The 17,423-nt window shown below is 42.0% G+C and overlaps 1 protein-coding gene across 2 annotated transcripts in view; it reads left to right on the top strand.

The window, feature by feature from the left end:
* Positions 1-1,427: 1,427 nt before the first annotated feature.
* The window catches only part of BARD1 (BRCA1 associated RING domain 1), a 56,607-nt gene continuing 40,611 nt past the window's right edge, over positions 1,428-17,423 (top strand). The window contains exons 1-3 of one of the 2 annotated variants that reach the window (XM_083628693.1): positions 1,428-1,862; positions 3,346-3,402; positions 11,216-11,361. In XM_083628693.1, the coding sequence (XP_083484819.1) occupies positions 1,726-1,862; positions 3,346-3,402; positions 11,216-11,361 (340 nt within the window). In that variant the 5' untranslated portion in view covers positions 1,428-1,725. The remainder of the gene's footprint in view (positions 1,863-3,345; positions 3,403-11,215; positions 11,362-17,423) is intronic. The other variant, XM_083628694.1, reaches the window with a different exon arrangement.

The following is a 17,423-nucleotide window of genomic DNA, read 5'->3' as shown; positions in this document are numbered from 1 at the left end:
GTGTCAGGAAGAATGTGATAAATGAAGGGGGGAAGAATAGAAGCTACAGAAGTGCTTGAAGCCTCTTTAGGAACATGTTAATACTCTTTAGGAACATGTTAATACTACTGCATTCCACAGGTTTTTCAAACATCAGGCTTAGGGACTGACCACATTTTGAACACACATTTCATTGCCCTCTCCACCACCCCATAGCTTCAGCCCTGTGTCAATAGTTTTTCAGAGGAATTCCTAATTTGGACTTTGTGTAGAAACAAATGAGCTTTACACCCAAAGAATTAGTTTAAAAGCTTTACTGCAGAATAATCTTAAAACTAGTAACATATAAACATTAGATGAACAAAGTAATAAAGTAACACTACAAACATGTAATGTGATTCAGTCCTTTATGCACTTCAGTAAACTTTCAGATGCAATGTTCATCATTGCAGAGCTTCTCTGCTACTACTGGCCATCTCTGACTTCTCAGGTTTCCTCTCTTATATGTGAGAACTGCAGCGATGTGTCATCAGGTAGTTTAGCTCATTGAAATAGAAAAAAACACCAGCCTTCCGCTTTCACCTGGAGCGGAGCCTCTTCCTTAAGGTAAACTTCTCTTTACAGCATTCCAAATACAACCGCAATATTTTACGTACATTAAGCTTGCAACATTAACACCGTGGCCTCAAAAGAAGTCATGCAGATCAATATAATTGATGCAAATTGGCTAGTTTTGCACTCACATGCTCAGCTTGTACATTTCCTCCCTGTTCTAGGGCTCAAATTTAAGTTTGCATATATGTGTATGGCAGGATGGATATGGGTCAGAGAAGTGGGAGACAATCTGGATGCATAAATGGCAAAGTGGGGATGAATTATTGTTGATTGGAATAATTCTTTAGAGAAAATAAAATAAAATTTATATACCACTTGATTATATAATGGGGCATGTTCTGTTTTAACACTTTTTCACATATGGCTGTTTGATTTCAAACCTTGATTTTATACTAATTGAACTCTAGATGTTGTTTTCTTTTGTCTTTTCTGTTTAGTAAAAACTGGTTTTGCATTATGTGACTTAGAATGATTTCTGCAGTCTTCCGGGTTAGTTTAATGTTGGATTCTCACGCCTCTGCCATAGGAAACCTCTGAATCAAACCGAGGGAGGCAGAGCATCCTCTGTTACAAAAGCACACGTCTAGATCTGCTTTTTGCCTTTTCCCAAACATATCTATCACGGGCTTTATCCTCAGCAGTGCTTTTCCCCCTGGATAAATAGGTGTCGGTGCTCACCACTAAGCGGCCAGGGGAAGCGCCACACTTTTCAACAACGAAAAGAGGCGCTGGCGCTGCGCATCCCTGAGCGCCCTCTGGCATAAAGCACCGGCCACTCACACGTTCACTGAACCGTCTCCCCCTGTCAGGAGTCCCGGCCGGGGGGACCTCTGCCCGCCCGCCGGAGCCACGGGGCTGCCATCCCACCCACCCAGGTGCCCGGGAAGGGGGTCTTCCGAGGCGGCCTCCCAGGCGGAGCGAAGGGGCTCCCGGCTCTGTTTCTCGGGAGAGAAGCAGCGGCGAAATCCCCGCTCTCTTCCCCGGAGGGCGGCGCCTCCCCCCGGAAAGGCCGCTTCGGCTTTTGCGCGCGCAGGCGCCTCCCTGGGCCGTTGGCGCGCTTGGCGAGGGGCGGAGCCGGGCGGCGGCGGCGGCGGCGGAATTCGAAGCGGCGTCGCGAGGCGAGGGCGAGCCATGAGGGCCGCGGCGCTGCGGGGACGCTCCGGGAACCAGCCCGAGGGACGGATGGAGGCCGAGCCAAGAGGCCTCTGGTGGAAGGAGACCGGCGCGGCCCTGGCCAGGCTGGCCGAGGCCCTCCGCTGCTCCCAGTGGTAATCACTTGCCCCCGGGGTCGGGGGGGGGGCGGCGGGCATGTATATATCCATACACACACACACACACACACACACACACACACACACACACACACACAGAGAGATATGTATATGTGTGTGTGAATATATACGGTGTGTGTTTTATTATTATATCACAGGAGGGTTTGCAATATAAAAACACAAAAATATAAAGCACAATAGCAAACAAAAACAACCACCCCCACAGCATTATGTGTGTGTGTGTAAAAATACATATGTTTATAGGTATGTGTATCTCCAGGTGTCCATGCGCAGGTGCTGCGGGGGGTGCAGGGTGGGGGAGAGTGGTGGCTCTTCATGCCCAGTGGGACCACCTTAGTTCAAACCACTCTTGAAAGATTCCTGCTGTCTCGCCCCATTTATTCTTGCCCTCCTTCACCAGCTCACCCCAAGTCTCCTCTGTTTTGAATTGTAAGTCTCTTGGGGCAGGAACCTGTCAAACACCTTCCTCATAAAGGTGCTGTGGTGTTACTGCTATTTATTGTTATGTATTAAATTTGTCGGTTGCTTTTATCTTGCCCAAAGCAAGCCAGAACAACTTAAAATCAAAAGCAACCCCTCCTCCATGGATATATTAAAATCAAGAAAGAGAAGAAAAAGCACAATACATTAAAAACATCCCACCCACTTCTAAAGGCTGCAGATAATTAAAGGCCCTCTCTGGGGAGAGCATTCCACAAACAGGGAGCCATCACAGAAAAGGCCCTTTCTCATATGGTGGCGGTGGTGGTGATGGTAAAGCTAGCTTGTGTGTAATAAATAAAGCTGGACATATATCATCACCATTACAGATGTATTTATACTCTGCCTTTCCCCCCTTACAGATAAAATAATAACATAATTGCTGTACACTGAGTCAGACATATCTGTCTATCTTAGGGTTGCCTTATTTCAAAAAGGGAAAACCAGGACACTCTGAAAGTTGAGTTGTTGTTCCATTGACTTGCCTAAGATCCAGGACAAAGCACCACATTTCAGAAATTTCCCCCGGACGTCATTTCTGCCTTTGAAATCCCGGTAATATCTGGGACGTATGGCAGCCCTAGTCTGTCTAGCCTGCTTCTGTCTGCTGTGAGTGGCCGCTTCCCTCTGGGTACAACAACAACAATTATTATAATAATACTTTTCCTCAGCCACTCAGGGCGGGTTACTAAGTCAAAGGCTTTCCCCAGCCCTGCTTCCTGAAATTCTTTTACTTGGAGATGCCAAGAACCGAACCTGGGACCTTTCTGCGTTCAAAGCATGAGCTCTAATTCTAAGCCTTCCTTTAAAATTTGTCCTGTTGCCATGGGAAAATCAGAAGGGGGAATGGAAAGGCAGATGTAAAGCAACGCCACAAAACAAATAAAAAGCTATAGGCTTTATACCAGAAGTTTATTAGGAATTATGTGATTCTGATAATTAGGACAGGAACTTAATATATATATACTTTCCTTGACAGTAGGGACATTTTGAAGAAACCTGTGAACATAGGAGGCTGTGAACATGTCTTATGCCTGTAAGTAATTCCATATTATGCTGTGGTGCAATAACTCCTCTTCTGGCTTATTGATGAATGTTGAAGATCCTTTCTTCTTCAGTATGCTTTTAGTCATAGAATCATAGAGTTTGAAGGGTCCTGCAATGCAGGAATCTCAAGTAAAGCATCCATGACAGATGGCCATCCAGCCTCTGCTTTCTGTGTTCTTGCTTCTGTTTTAAAATGATCTGCTCTTCTGTCTTCGGTATTTTTTGTTTCTTTGTCACATGGTGTTTATTGCTTATTTTAAGCTTTTATAAACCACACTGTTTTAAAAAGTGGGATAATTGTACAGGAAACATCAATTCACCCTACTTAGGAGTTAATATTTGGAGTCTGCTAGGCTCAGTAATGAGTGTTGGATGAGTGTTTTACATTAGGTGCAATAGTTTGCTGTTGACTAATGAATTATATATATTTGTGGTTGCCTGGGAAGTTGGGCCACTTTCAGACCAAAATAATTGACATGTTTGTTTTAAGAGCTGTTCTGGGTTGCATAAAAACATGCATACTTTTAAAGCAATACAGGCTGATCCAATAATGAAAAACCACTCCAACTTCTCTTGGATAAGGAAGAGATTGATTGATAATTTTAATTGATAATTTTCTTGATTAGCTTCAGTCAGGGTTTAGGCATAGTTTTGGCGCATGAACTGCCCAGGTCACCACATACAGTGACCTCTGTTGATTCTCCTTGATCTTTCACCAGCTTTCAATACCCACAACCTCCTATAGAGGCTGCCGAAAGTGGATCTAGGTTCTCTGTTTTGAGATGGTTTCAGCCCTATTCGGATGGCCATTTCCAGAGAGTGGTGCTTGGGTGAAGCAGTGGGGTTTCTCAGAGGCCAGGCTTCATATTGTTTAGCATCTGTATGAAATGGCTGAGTGGGATCATGCAGAGATTTGGAGTGTGTTATAAATGTGCAGATGACATGCAGCTTTTTTTCTCCTTTGCATTTGCAGGTGTGGCAATGGATGTTTTTAATGTTTGATGTATTACAGTATTTTAATATTTTTTTGGGAAGCCACCCAGAGTGGCTGGGGAAGCCCAGCCAGATGGGCGGGGTATAAATAATAATAATAATAATAATAATAATAATAATAATAATAATAGTAATGATAATTATTATTATTATTATTATTATTATTATTATTATTATTATTATTATTATTATTATTATTACTAGACTGGTGTCTGCCTGTGGACTAATAAGAGCCAGTAAACCGAGGCTCAATCCAACAAAGACTAAGGCACTGTTACTGGGCAGTTCCTTAGACCTGAAGGGACACAACCTTTTCTAGAAACAGTTGCACTCCTCCCTAATGGAGCAGGTGCACAGCTTGGGGGGCACTTCTGGAACTGTTGCTATGGTTGGAGGCACATGTGGCCTTGAAATTCTGGTTCATTTTAAAAAATGGTTTTGCCCTACATGGCTTAAGGCCCCTTAAAGATTGTCTCAAACCACAAGAACCAGCCCAGATGCCTTGGTTTTCATCAGGGTGTGAGTGAGGTGGGGAGTGTGGCTGCATGGGAATAGACCTTTTCAGTGGTGGCACCCCATCTATGGAATGCTATTGCCAGAGACATTCATGTGCCATCAGTGTCAATTTTTAGGTGCCAGGCTCTTTGATGTTAAGTTAGCTTCTCCTGTGGTGGAGCAGGTTAGGACTTGTCTTTTTATTGTATTGCTTTGCCTTCATTTTACAAATTTTGTATTGTGAGCCACTTTACATTTGGCTTTTAGCTGATTTTATTTTGATGCTTTGACACATTTCTTTTTTTTGTATAAAGTGACTAAGAAATGTAATTAGAATAACTGACTGCCTTATATTACTTTATCTGATCAGTACAGCAAGAAGTTTCCCTGTTTTTGTTAGCTTACCTTTAAAACATTGCAGGTGGATAAGATCTCCCTGAGGTTTGGATTATCTGTTTTGAACAGACTGCATACTTAGAATCTGGTTCTAAAACAACCTATACCAGTAAGCAGATGCTTTAGGAGAGAGCATAGAGGCTGCATTTTTCTGTAACTGCGCATAACATTGCTTCCATTTTACATGTATGTAACCAAGCACAAATACTGGGTCACCTCCTCTTCAGTGGCAGCAGGTTAATTGTGAAGTTGGCAGACCATCATGTATCCTGCATGCCTGTAAAATATGAGGACTTATCAGGGTGCTCCATTTCTAGAGTTTGCAGTGAAGGAACAGGCAAAAACTGAAAGCAAACAAGTAGATCTAAATCATGTGCTTGCTGTATGGTTTTTAAAGCCCAAATCATACCTTGGAACATAAGCCGTGTAGTTAGCACAAACCGTGGTTTAGTGTGTTGTCTGAAAATTGAGCTTATGTGGCCTGTGTGTTTCTTCTGTTTATCTTATTTTGCCGTTTCTGCCCATCACTGTGTTAGATCCCCCTTTAATAGAAAGCTGTAGCCATGGAGACTTTTAAAAGAAACAGCAGTAAGATTTTTGTTGTTGTTTAAATGAGCCCCCAGAACTAGTAAACTAAAAGGTTGCAATTAAACATTGTCTATAAGACACCTGGCAACATTTATCATCACATCATTTGTGGAAAGGTTCCAAAGTGACTCCAGCTGCTGCAGCATCTTTTTGGCCTTATTGGTAAAGTAGGAGAGGATACCTTTACAATGTCCTTAAACTGGTGTGGGTTTGTAAGCTTTGCTGGTTCCATAAGTGGCACAGCAATGGGCTGCATTATAAGTTTACAAAGGCGTTATAGGTTTCCAAAGGCATGCAAACATAAGTGAATGCAGGGGAGTTTATATTCTGGGGTGATGGGATTGGGTTATGCAGCCCCACCCATGTGATTTATATCCTCTAGCTGCTGTGGTTGTCCCCCTTAAATTGTCTGACACGTTTCAACATATGTAAGCATGAAAAGCTGTCATACTTTCAGGTGGGCCACTGAGCTATCTTGCCCAGGCTGGCAACATCTCGCATTGAACTTGGGCAGGGGTTTTCTTCTCAGTCCTGCTACCTGGGACTCCTTCTAAATAGGAATCTCTGGGGACTAAATCTGTGAGAAGCATGCACGCTGCCACTGAACTGTTTTCTCACTATTCTTGAGTTATTTTTAAATGCCTCCGGAAATAGTTCTAAAATATTCCACAGTGCTAGTTCCTTGAGACTCTTTAACTGAAGTTCTCTTGCCCCTTTCCATGTGATCCGCACCATACAAACTACTTAATTCCTGCTTTCCTTCAGTTCCCCAATTCCCTTGGACTTATCACCTGATCTAACAGAGTCTCCAGTGCCATTCATGGTATAATTCCCCCACCTCCCCACCTAGTTTTTACCTTTCCTGGAATGTCCCACCACAGTGGCTCCTGCTTCCTTCTTCATTCACATCCCCTTGACTCACTTTGTACCTTTTCTCCTTCCTTTACTGCTTCTACCAAGGCTCCTTGTGTTGGAGACTTGAGTGAGGGAGAGAACAGAGTGTGCCATATGAGATGGCAGGAGGAGTGTGTCTTAAACTGGCCATTTGACTAGTTAAATATTGTTGAAATTAGTCAAGTCGTAGAACTAGAACATGCTTTCATAGATTTGCTCCAGTGACAAAGACCCAGATTAGGTAACTGGTATGGAGACAGATTACATTTTAAACTATTGTAATCCATTGCCGATAGGTGAAAATATCATGCAAATATAAATATTTGTGTGAATAATAGAAGACTGAGCAGTCGTCTTGGCTTTTATCCTTGGAATCCAGGGACAGCCCAAGCAATAACAATTTAAATGGTATGGTGGTTTAAATGCTATCCAACTAACAAAATGGACTTGAATCCACAAAAGCTTATGCTATAATAAATTTGTTAGCCTCTAAGGTGCCATAGGACTCTCTGGGTTTTATGTTTTGCTTAAAATGAAATTAAACAATGGCACATGGAACCAATAAAGACTTGTGGGGGGAGGGAAGAAGGTTGATTTCTTCCCTGCTCCCTGGCATTGCATGGCACTCCCAAGGGTTTCCCACTCTTCCAAGTGGCATTGCCAGGGGTCCAAAGGGCTGCACAGAAGTGAGTGAATATCTGTGTGTGGTTCCATTTATTATACAGGACAGAGAGTGCCTATACTTCAGTTAAAGTGTGCATGGAATCAAGCTCTTGTAAGGCATAGAAAGCTCCCTTGCACTTAAAGTTTTAGCATTGATCCATCTAGCTCAGAGGTATCTGTACCAAGTATAGGGAATATGTTTTCAGCACACTGTGTTCAAGGCAACCTTCTGGGGGCCACTTTCCAGTGGACGGAGGAGCCAGAGGCAGAGAAGTGGGCTGATCAATAAATGTGAAATTTTCCTTTGTATAGTACACTAGTCTCGTCACACTTGCACATTCATCTGCATCCTCTATCCAGGAAAGCAAAATGCATTATTGATGCTCAAGGGCAAAGTTTCAGCCAGGCAAAGACGTCCCAGAAGGGTTCATAGTGGGGCCAGTAGAGAGTGTAGCCCTGGGGAGACTCCTGAGGGCCAGATGGGCCCAGAGGACTGAGGTTTCCCCATTCCTAGTGTATACAGAGGAGCAGCGACCCTCCAGGGTTTCAGTCAGGCAGTCTTTCCTACCCCTACCTGCAGATTTCAGGGGTTGAGCAACGGCCCTGTCCCAGTAGAGTCGGCAGTTTTGCCTTGGCTTTCTGATGGGGCTACTGAGGTGTGTGTAAAACAGCAAACTACCTGCTTAACACTATTCGTCAATTGATTTACTGATGTATTAATCCTCACATGTCCACTAAAAGAAATCTAGATGGCTGAAACAATGGAGGTTATTTGGAACTGAGACTTATGGATATACAGTATTTCCCACGGTAGGTGTCATGGAGACTGTTTCCAAATCCCAAGTATTGGCATTTAGCTGAAAGCAAAACTGTTGTCTGATCATCCCCAAGATAAATTTCTTAACCCGTAGTTTGGCTGTCTTCCTAAGGGAGAGACCAGCATCTGGAAAGAGTCGGGGAAGGAACTCCTGACCTCAAAAATCTCTTCTGAATCAGCAGACTAAGATCCATCATCCAGCCTTACTTTAGAAGAGACTGATTTTCGTTCCCCGGGTGTCTTAAAGAAATGATTCTAGTGTGCTCTTCTCATGGTTGGAAGAATGTTGCTTTGGAGAAAAGGCAGAAAAGGAGAAAATATAACAGTAGCAGCAACAACAAAAGCTCTTGTTATGCTGTTTCCTCTTATTGAATACAAATGATAGTCGAGTCTTCCACAGGAGTGCGCCCTGAACACTGTTTAGGGTAGTTAAGTCAGCTGCAGTTAGTTTTCCAAGCCAAGTCAGCTGCAGGTCAGACCAAAATAGTTTTGCTGTGGCATAAACTGTTAATGTGCCTGGAGAGGGACGGAAAGTAAGAGGTGACTGATGTATAAGAGGAAGCAACATAACTGCAGCCGCTGGGTCATAAGGGATCTCTGAGCACTGGGTAACTTTTTCTGAGGCTTGAACAAAGTTGGTCCCTGCAGCGCTGCAGTTTGGTCAAAGGTAACTTCTGAAAGCTGCCTATGGTTAGCATGCATGACATGCCACCTGAAATTTAGTGCATTCTGACATTTGAATATGCCCTTGAACATCGGTCTTTTAAAAATCACTGTTTTTGTACCAGCACCCTCTAACAGAGGTCATTTGTGTTGTCCAGACTTCCTCAAGAGGCAGGCCTTGCCCTATAAAAAGAAAAAAAATCCTGCTTAAAATCCAAATAAAAAGTGGATCTCTTGGGAAGCAGAAGGTGATAACTGCTAGTGCAGTTTGTTCTTTTTGCACTGTGGTCATTAGAAACTTTCTTTGGTGCAATTTTAACCCATTCTGTCTTGCTCTGTCCCCAGGTTTCAGGACAGTAGTTGTTCTTCCATGTTTTTATGGATGTTTCAGCACTCTTTGTATTCTCTTCTGCCCATCTGCAGTGTTCTATAAGTTCAACATTTCCATTTCTTCAGTTTCCTCTTGTATATTATTTACTCTTTACTATTATTGTAGTTTTCTCTAGTCCTTTATTAGTGTATCTGTGTTGTTCTTGGACTTTGTCTAGCAGAACTGAACACAATGTTCTTTATGTGCTGTTGTTGGTAGTACAGAATACAGCAAGATGTCCCTGAGATCTGACCAAATGTACTGAGTAGAATTTAACATATTGATATTGTTTGTTTTATTTTCTTCCATTTATACCCCACCTTTCTTCTGTCATGGAACCCAAGGTGGCAAACCAAGTGACCACTGATCCAGGCACAGACCAGATCCAGGCCTAAGTTTTGCAAGGTGTTTGACACATGTGCTTTCAGACCATATCCTGTGTCATCAGTTTTTGTGATTTCACTCCCACTCTGCCCCCCACAAATGGTTATTTCTCTGAGTCCAGGGATCCATTTGTGTGCCTATTAGTTGCTCCTTCTAGCTCACAACATGTATGAGTTATCCAGAACTTCAGACAGAAAGGAAAGGTAATTAATTCTCAAAAAATTGTATAGCTTAAAGATGAGGAATTTGTGCCCTCCAGATATTTCTGTCATCTTCCCTGACCACTGGCCGTAATAACTGGGTCTGACAGGAGTTGGTGTCCAATAATATCTGGAGGGCCAAAGGTTAGCCATCCTGGTATAGAGCAAGATTTATTGCTAAGGCAAATATTTGATTGATTCTGATAGGTACTCACAAAACTGTTAGACTATGATCAAGCCAAAATTAAGCACTTAAAGAGAATTAAGCAGGTGCTGAATGATTTCAGCAGGAGAATTAAGTGTTAATGAATTGGGCTTCCCCGCCACTTTCCCCGCCAGCCAGCGGGCAGGCTGCTCCCTGAGCTGCTCCCATTAAAGAGCGCACGGCTCTTGCGGGAGGTGGGGGAAGTGACAGAGCGAGGCTCTCTCACTTCCCCCATCTCCCGCAAAAGCCTCCAAGAGCCGCGCTCCCTTTAAAGAGCCACGCGGAGTGTGTGTGTGGCTCTTGGGGGCTTTTCCCCAAGGAGGGAGAAGGGCTGCCCTTCTCCCTCCTCGGGGAAAAGCCTGCAAGCTCCATGCAGCTCGTGAAAGGGAGCGCTGAGCAGAGCCGGGGATGCATACGGGCTCTTCTCATCACTCCCTTTAAATAATATTTTTTTTCTTGAATTCCCCCTCTAAAAACTAGGTGCGCTTTATGGTCAGGTGTGCCTTATAGAGCATAAAATATGGTAACTTGAAGCACATTTATCCCAAGGTATGACTGTATTATATTCTTGGACACCATTCTTCTTGGATGGATGCTTGGTAGAGTTGTAATGCTTAAAGCCTACTTCAAACCAGGAATTATCATCCTAATTTGTATTTGACCCTTAACCATGTTTGGGTATCCATACTTTAACATTTTAACTATGATTAAGCCTTATATTTTCATAGGGCCATTGGATAATCTGTAGCCAGATAAATCTGTTAAAAGGTGCATGAAATATGTTCAAATCACTGCTTTCATAATTTATTGCAACCTGTTATTTAGTCAGATTTTATTAGGCTCTTTTCGCTATTGGGCTCTTACTAGCTGGAAAGATGTGGTTTTCGCTGGTTTATAACTTATTCCAAATGTCTACTATCTTGTCCAGCATTACAGACAAAATGTAAATAATTCGTTTATTTATTAAATTTATATGCTGCCCTCCCTACCAGAGGAGCTCAGGGTGGCAATTATTGCCTTGCTTTGCCATATTAGTACTTCAGTACTTATTTAAGACTTCTCTTAAGCCACCTATCTTGAAAGCTGTTGCCAGTACTCTGTGTGAAAATGTTTTTGCTTATATCTGATTTGCAGAAATTGTGTGGGTGACAGCAGTGGAACAGCCTGCCCAGTGTGTCACGTGCCAGCCATGGTACAAGATGTGAAAGTAAACAGGCAGCTGGACAACATTGTCAAACTGCACAGCAAACTGCAGAGTCTGTGGGGCAGGGACTTATCAGGTAAGTGGAAGGATGGCTGTTTAAAGCATGTGGGGCAGACACATTTCTGAAATGCTATTAAATGTGAGATCTGGACATTTTATAGCAAAGTATGAATCTCATTCTCCTGAAATCCACTGAGATCTTCATTAGAATAAAGGGTAAAGGCTAATGCAGCATTTATACCTGCAGTTCACTAGAATCTCTGTTGAATTTAGATGAAAATGTCACATTTTGCAGATGTGTGGGGGACTATCTCCTGGAAAAAAAAGCTTAATAAAACTATGGGGCTTCTGTATTCTCATCCTTGCTTAAGGTTCTGAGGGTCAGTTTTCTCATTATGTATTCCAAGCATGGGCCCATTCCTACAACACAGTGCCCTGTTTTCATGATCTTGAAAGACCTGTGGTTAGGTAAGACGTGCAGTCTGCTTTCTACAGAGCTTTTTATTGTAGAGTAGATGTTTGTAGCCCTGTGCCAGGGAACATGGTTTGTAGGTAAATTGAGTATACTTATGCATATTTCCATGCCATATTTTCTGGTTATACAATTACATTCATGAACGAATATTATTCATTTGGAGACCAGCAAACATAGTGTGAGTATTGGCTCTTAGACTGCAGTCAAAACCAGAATCTGTTCATATAAAGCCTTTTCAAACATTAGTATTGAATGCAGTTCATTCTGTGCTCTTTAATGCTAGAGGTTAGTGCTTTCCAGATGCTTTGAACTACAGCTCCCATCAAAACATTCTGATGCAGCTGCTAAGATCACAGGTGTTCATTACTGTTGCATTCACATTGGATAACTGGCATTTGTACTTGGTAAATTCCCCCTTCATTTGCCCACCAAACTCACTGTGTGGCCTTAACTAAGTCGCTCTCATGGTAATTGAGTTAGAAAGGAGTGTACCTACATTGACATGGGGAGATTAATTCAGATGCTGGCAAAAGCATCATTGCTGTGCTCTCTGCCAGCCAGTGTAGCACTTCCTTGTCCTGAGCATGTTCGCATTGTGGCAGCCTTGCCGCCTTGTCCTTATCTGTCACCATGTGCAATGGCAATACAGGCCGCCAGATGCCAGATGAGGGCTGCTGCACCACCCTGCTATTGATCTCCGCACTTGCAGAGTGCACCAAGTGTTGGTTTGGATATTATTTTAAATGGAAGTGGCTAATTGTGTAGCTCTTCAGCCCTAACAAGCAAGGCCAGTCATTGGGGGTTGTGGAAGCTGTAGTCCACTGGTGTCTGAACAGCCACAGGCTAGCCATTGCAGATTTTAAAATGGCTAGAATAGTAGCTTTGTTAATCAGTTTCATCAGAAACGAGAGTTTCTGTGTCCAGTTGAGCAGATGCAAGTGACCGAAGTTCTTCAGTCCCGTAATATTGTTGTCAGGATGGACATGGGGACAGGATATCAGCCACAAGGTGTGGGTCCTTGTTCACGTCCTCATTTTCCAGTGTGATATGTGCCCTTCTGCTTTCTATGCTGGAAAATAGTTTGGTTTCTATGCAAAGGAAGAAAGTGCAAATCTGGCATCAGAAAAGATAGCATTTTAAAACCAATAGGAGAACATTTTAATCTCAAGGCTTTCTGCTCTTAACCGGCATTCAGCTAGAGTTCCTTGGTTTGAACATAATGGAACAGTGGCTTAATAGAAACCAGAATCTTTGCACTGACGCCAGTGATGCAAAGTCTTATACCATGGTTTTGTGAAGACTCATATAAATTGTGAGAACCAGTTCATGGTGAGTGCAGATCGGAGCCAACCGATCTCCACTATTTTTTCTTTAAAGAGCAACTATTACTTGCAGATTTGCTTATGTTGAAAGTGTAATTCCGGACATAAGACTGAATCAGACCCCCCCCCCCCTTTTGTTATCAGATTGCATGGTAGACCCTTTTATTAGTTTCTTTTTTCTTGAGTAAAAAATATAACTGTCCGCTGGTTCATTATTTTAGATTGAAAAAAATGCTAGCAGTCTGCTTATATAAAGGTTCACATGTTACAAATTTAAATTAAATTAAAGGAAAACTCCTTCACTGCAACTGTTTTGTGTAGTATCTCATGTATTTGGATGTTACCTTCTTAAGATGACTGGTAGGCAATTTGAAAATTAAATCTTAGAAGGCAAGTGTTAACGAAACCATCTTCAAGTGACAATCAAAATATGTTAATTAAGTAATTGAAAAAGGAAGATTCTTTTTAATTTACATGTAATTAAATTCAGACTAGGGAAGACTTAAATGCCTTTCCTGATGAGCTAGTATTGAACCACAGTGCTGCTGCCTTAGCAGAGAAGGGGTTTGTTTTGTCATAATCTTTACTCAGGGTTTTTGCTGACATATTGAAATCTCTGTCTTGCCAATGCAGTGACTCATGGGAAACCTGCAACAGTGTCTGCATATCAATTGTGGATCCTTTGTCTCGCAGAATTGAACCAAACTAGACTTTAGGAAACAATACTTTGCCTTTTAGGGGTCAAAACAGATGTGATATGGGATATCCATGATTGAATTTCCCTTTATTGCTTTAAGGCAGGGGCATGTGGGGGTGTCAGATTTTGATCAGAGCAGCAAACAACACTTGAAGAATGGTTCCAAGTGCTGTTCCTTTATCACTTAACTGCTGCAGCTATTAGACTCGCAGAAGAAAAAAAACAGTGCCATTCTTGAACAAAGAATTTCAGCATGAAATGGTGAATTGCAACTTAGCAGCATGGTGGATAAAAATCAATGATTTTTAAAAATATATATATCAAAAAATTGGATTTTTAAAATTTAAATCAGATTTTTAAAAATAAAATGCTTTTGGAGGAAAAATCTTTCTAAATATCGTTTTCTAGTTAAGTTACTTTATAGTCCAAAGGCTATTCATCAGGAAATAAGGATTTGTTTTTAATTATGTAGCATGAGGCTTTATATGCAATGTTTAATTTTTTATTTATTTTTTGGTAAATGAATTCCATTAATCCATTCACAATGTCATGTTCTTCCAGAGGTTGCTGTAAGATTATTTGGGGCAGTTTTTCTAATGAGAAGATATTATCACAGACACTTTTTTTTGCAGTTCTCAAAAGTGTGAATTTGTGTCTGCAGAGACAACATGCCTTTCCTTCACAGGAAAAATGTTATAAGCATACAGAGTTGAGGAAAAAACCTTAATCCCATTGTTCCTTTGCAAATTTATATACACAAAATAAACCCCTTACCACTTAAATGCTAAGTTCCAAAAGGTTCAATGAATAGATGGTTTGGAGTGGAATAGATCTGCAGAAGTACCTAAGTGTGAAGCAGTAAAAATGAAAGTGCAACCTTGTGAACAGAATACTCCACAAGTCTTGAGATCTTTGTGTAATAATTGTGCAAGTCAGTTGCATGTCTGTGCAGCTCAGACTTGAGGCAAGTGCTGAAAGCACTTCAGGGCTGGCAACCTCTTCCCAATCCCACTGGGTTCCAACAACTGCACTAACACTTAACTGTACAGAATAGGCACCTGAATGTAGAAGCAAATCCAAAGGGGTGTTTTTGGAGGAGGAAATAGTAACTGGGATCTTTAAGTCCTTGGCAAGACCTTGAAGTGCTTGCCAGTCAACTAAAAAGAGTTCACTGGTTCCAGGCCCTTCTTCCCAGGGCTCGCCGGACATTCTCCAAACAATAAAGTCTCTTCCTGGAACTTCAGTCCTGTAGCAGGAATCCCTGAAGTTCTCTGCTCCAGTCCTTGATTCCCCTTTTCCAGCTTTCCACCAGCCTAGTTCTCCTCGGCCTGCTCTTACTGCAAGCCTCTTCCAGCCTGGGCCTACCATCTGTATCTCTGCCCCCCCCCCCCGAAAAAGGAAGGCCAGTCTCTCCAAAGCTAGAGCTGCTGGGAGATATAGCCCCTATAAACAGTTAACTTATTAAACCTTACAATAATTTCATAATTATCTATGTATTTCTAATAGTATAACCAAATCAGTAATTTTTGATATAACTGTAGAAACTACTCTGAACAATTATTATTCCGAAAATAAAACCTTCATCTGGTTGTAAATATTAAGATTATACCAGCAAGAATGAATCTTTCTGTAAAAAAATGATTTAAAACAAGTCTTACTGACTAGTGTTTTAAATCGTGATTTAAATTGATTTGATTTAAATCAAATCCACCCTGCTTAGCAATAAGTTTGGTTCTATCATCTGTGGCTTTAATCATGATAATGGCTTCCTATCACACAGCAGGGTTTAATTACCTTACAAATGCTAGGATATTCAGTTTATCAGTTATTGGTGTGAATGGTTACTGTGTTTGTTTCACCTTAACATAATTGTCACATTTCATTTTCATGTGATCTGTTTTTTTCTTCATACTTGTGTCATCTGAAAATATCACTATACCTGCTGTCTAAGGAGATCATTCCCTGTGTCTAGTGAGGTACCGTATTTTTCGCTCTATAGGACGCACTTTTCCCCCTCCAAAAATGAAGGGGAAATGTGTGTGCGTCCTATGGAGCGAATGCAGGCTTTTGCTAAAGCCTGGAGAACGAGAGGGATCGGTGCACACCGACCCCTCTCGCTCTCCAGGCTTCAGGAAGCTATCCGCAAGCCTTCGGAGTGCCCGCCAGGCTCTGAAGGCTTGCGGATAGCAGTCTGCAGCCCGAAGCCCGGGGAGCGCAGCGCCAACTTCCACTGTGCACCCCGGGCTTCAGGCAGCTATCCGCAAGCCTTCGGAGCCTAGCGGGAGTTCTCGCTGTCTTGGCTTCTTTGCTCTTTGGGGCTTGGGGGGTTTCTTTATCCCCCCCCCAAAAAAACTAGGTGCGCCCTATGGTCTGATGTGCCCTATAGAGTGAAAAATACGGTAGATTCCCATCCACAAAAGATCATGCCATAATGTTGATGTTAGTCTTTAAGGTGCCACATAACTTTTTTGTTTGTAGGAAGTGGGAGGGTGTCAAGCCCAAGATTATAAATTCAAAAGGGAAAAGAGCCCATAACTATCCAGGGGCTATGTCTTTCTTGCTTTCCATTTTTAACTCTTAATCTTGTGAACAAATTGGGGACAGAAGTAAGGTATGGGACTTTAGGAAGTAGCTGGCACAGCAAGCTCTTAAGGCCATTTTTGAAATGCATTTCCCTATACGTTGCCTGTGAGCTGTGATCATCACTAGCAATTTTCATTTGACTCTGTTCTCCTCCTCTTTTCTATGTGCTCAAGTCTTCCTCCCCTCCCTAAATGCATGGGAGAAGGTAAACAGCCCTCCTAAATTATTGTCATTATCGGCTTTGTCATCCCCGAGAGGAGCGAGGCTTTTCGTTCCACTGTCTTTGACAGCATCCTTTCCAAGTGAACCTTATTACCTGCATTTACTCTAAAGTGTATAATTACTGTAATTAAGGTGGGTAATTAGGAAGAACTTGTTCAATTGAGGGACATAGTATGTGGCATAGTGGAGATAAAGAACTCTGATTTACAGTAATGCTTTTTTCAAAAACGAACTTCCCAGCTACTTTAGCAGACTTTTTTTTTCTTGGCTCAGTGTACTTTAAAGACACACAGTTGTCTGCTGTAATCTTTCCTGACCACTGCTTATAGATGATTCTACCATATTCTTCATAACATAGTTTTACTTTCACTGAAGAGCTAAAAGGAAAGCTATTTTCTTTTTAAAGCATGCAGGTGCTGGCCATGTGCCTTTAAACACATGCTGGACCAGGTGTACAGGGCAACAAATTGGACATTGCGGAGGTGTGTGTGTCCCAATTTGGCTGTTATGCAGAGGTGGTGATTTTGACCCCATTTCTGTTATGGATTGCATGGTGTTGCATGTGTATGATAAGAGTTTTCATAATGGCTCAAAACAAGTGTTTGAGCTGGAAAATCCTCATAATTTTTATTCCCCTAGAGCTGAATGCTTAACATACGAACTAATCATTCTGTCATGAAGGTGCTAATGTTGTGCAGATGGTATCAAAGCACTTCCCTTTGGTTTTTAATAAGGGACTAGTTTGTCAAAGAGATTTCTCAACTTCTGTTCTGAAAACTCATAATAGAGAATAATTTCAGCAGCACGCAATGTGCATCATTATATTCTTTTGATACAGA

Source organism: Podarcis filfolensis (genome assembly GCF_964270895.1).
Source record: "Podarcis filfolensis genome assembly, chromosome: 1".
In the NCBI taxonomy this organism is placed as follows: Eukaryota; Metazoa; Chordata; class Lepidosauria; order Squamata; family Lacertidae; genus Podarcis; species Podarcis filfolensis.
Note: the sequence above shows the minus strand (reverse complement) of the source record. Positions and strands in the feature narration are given on the sequence as shown.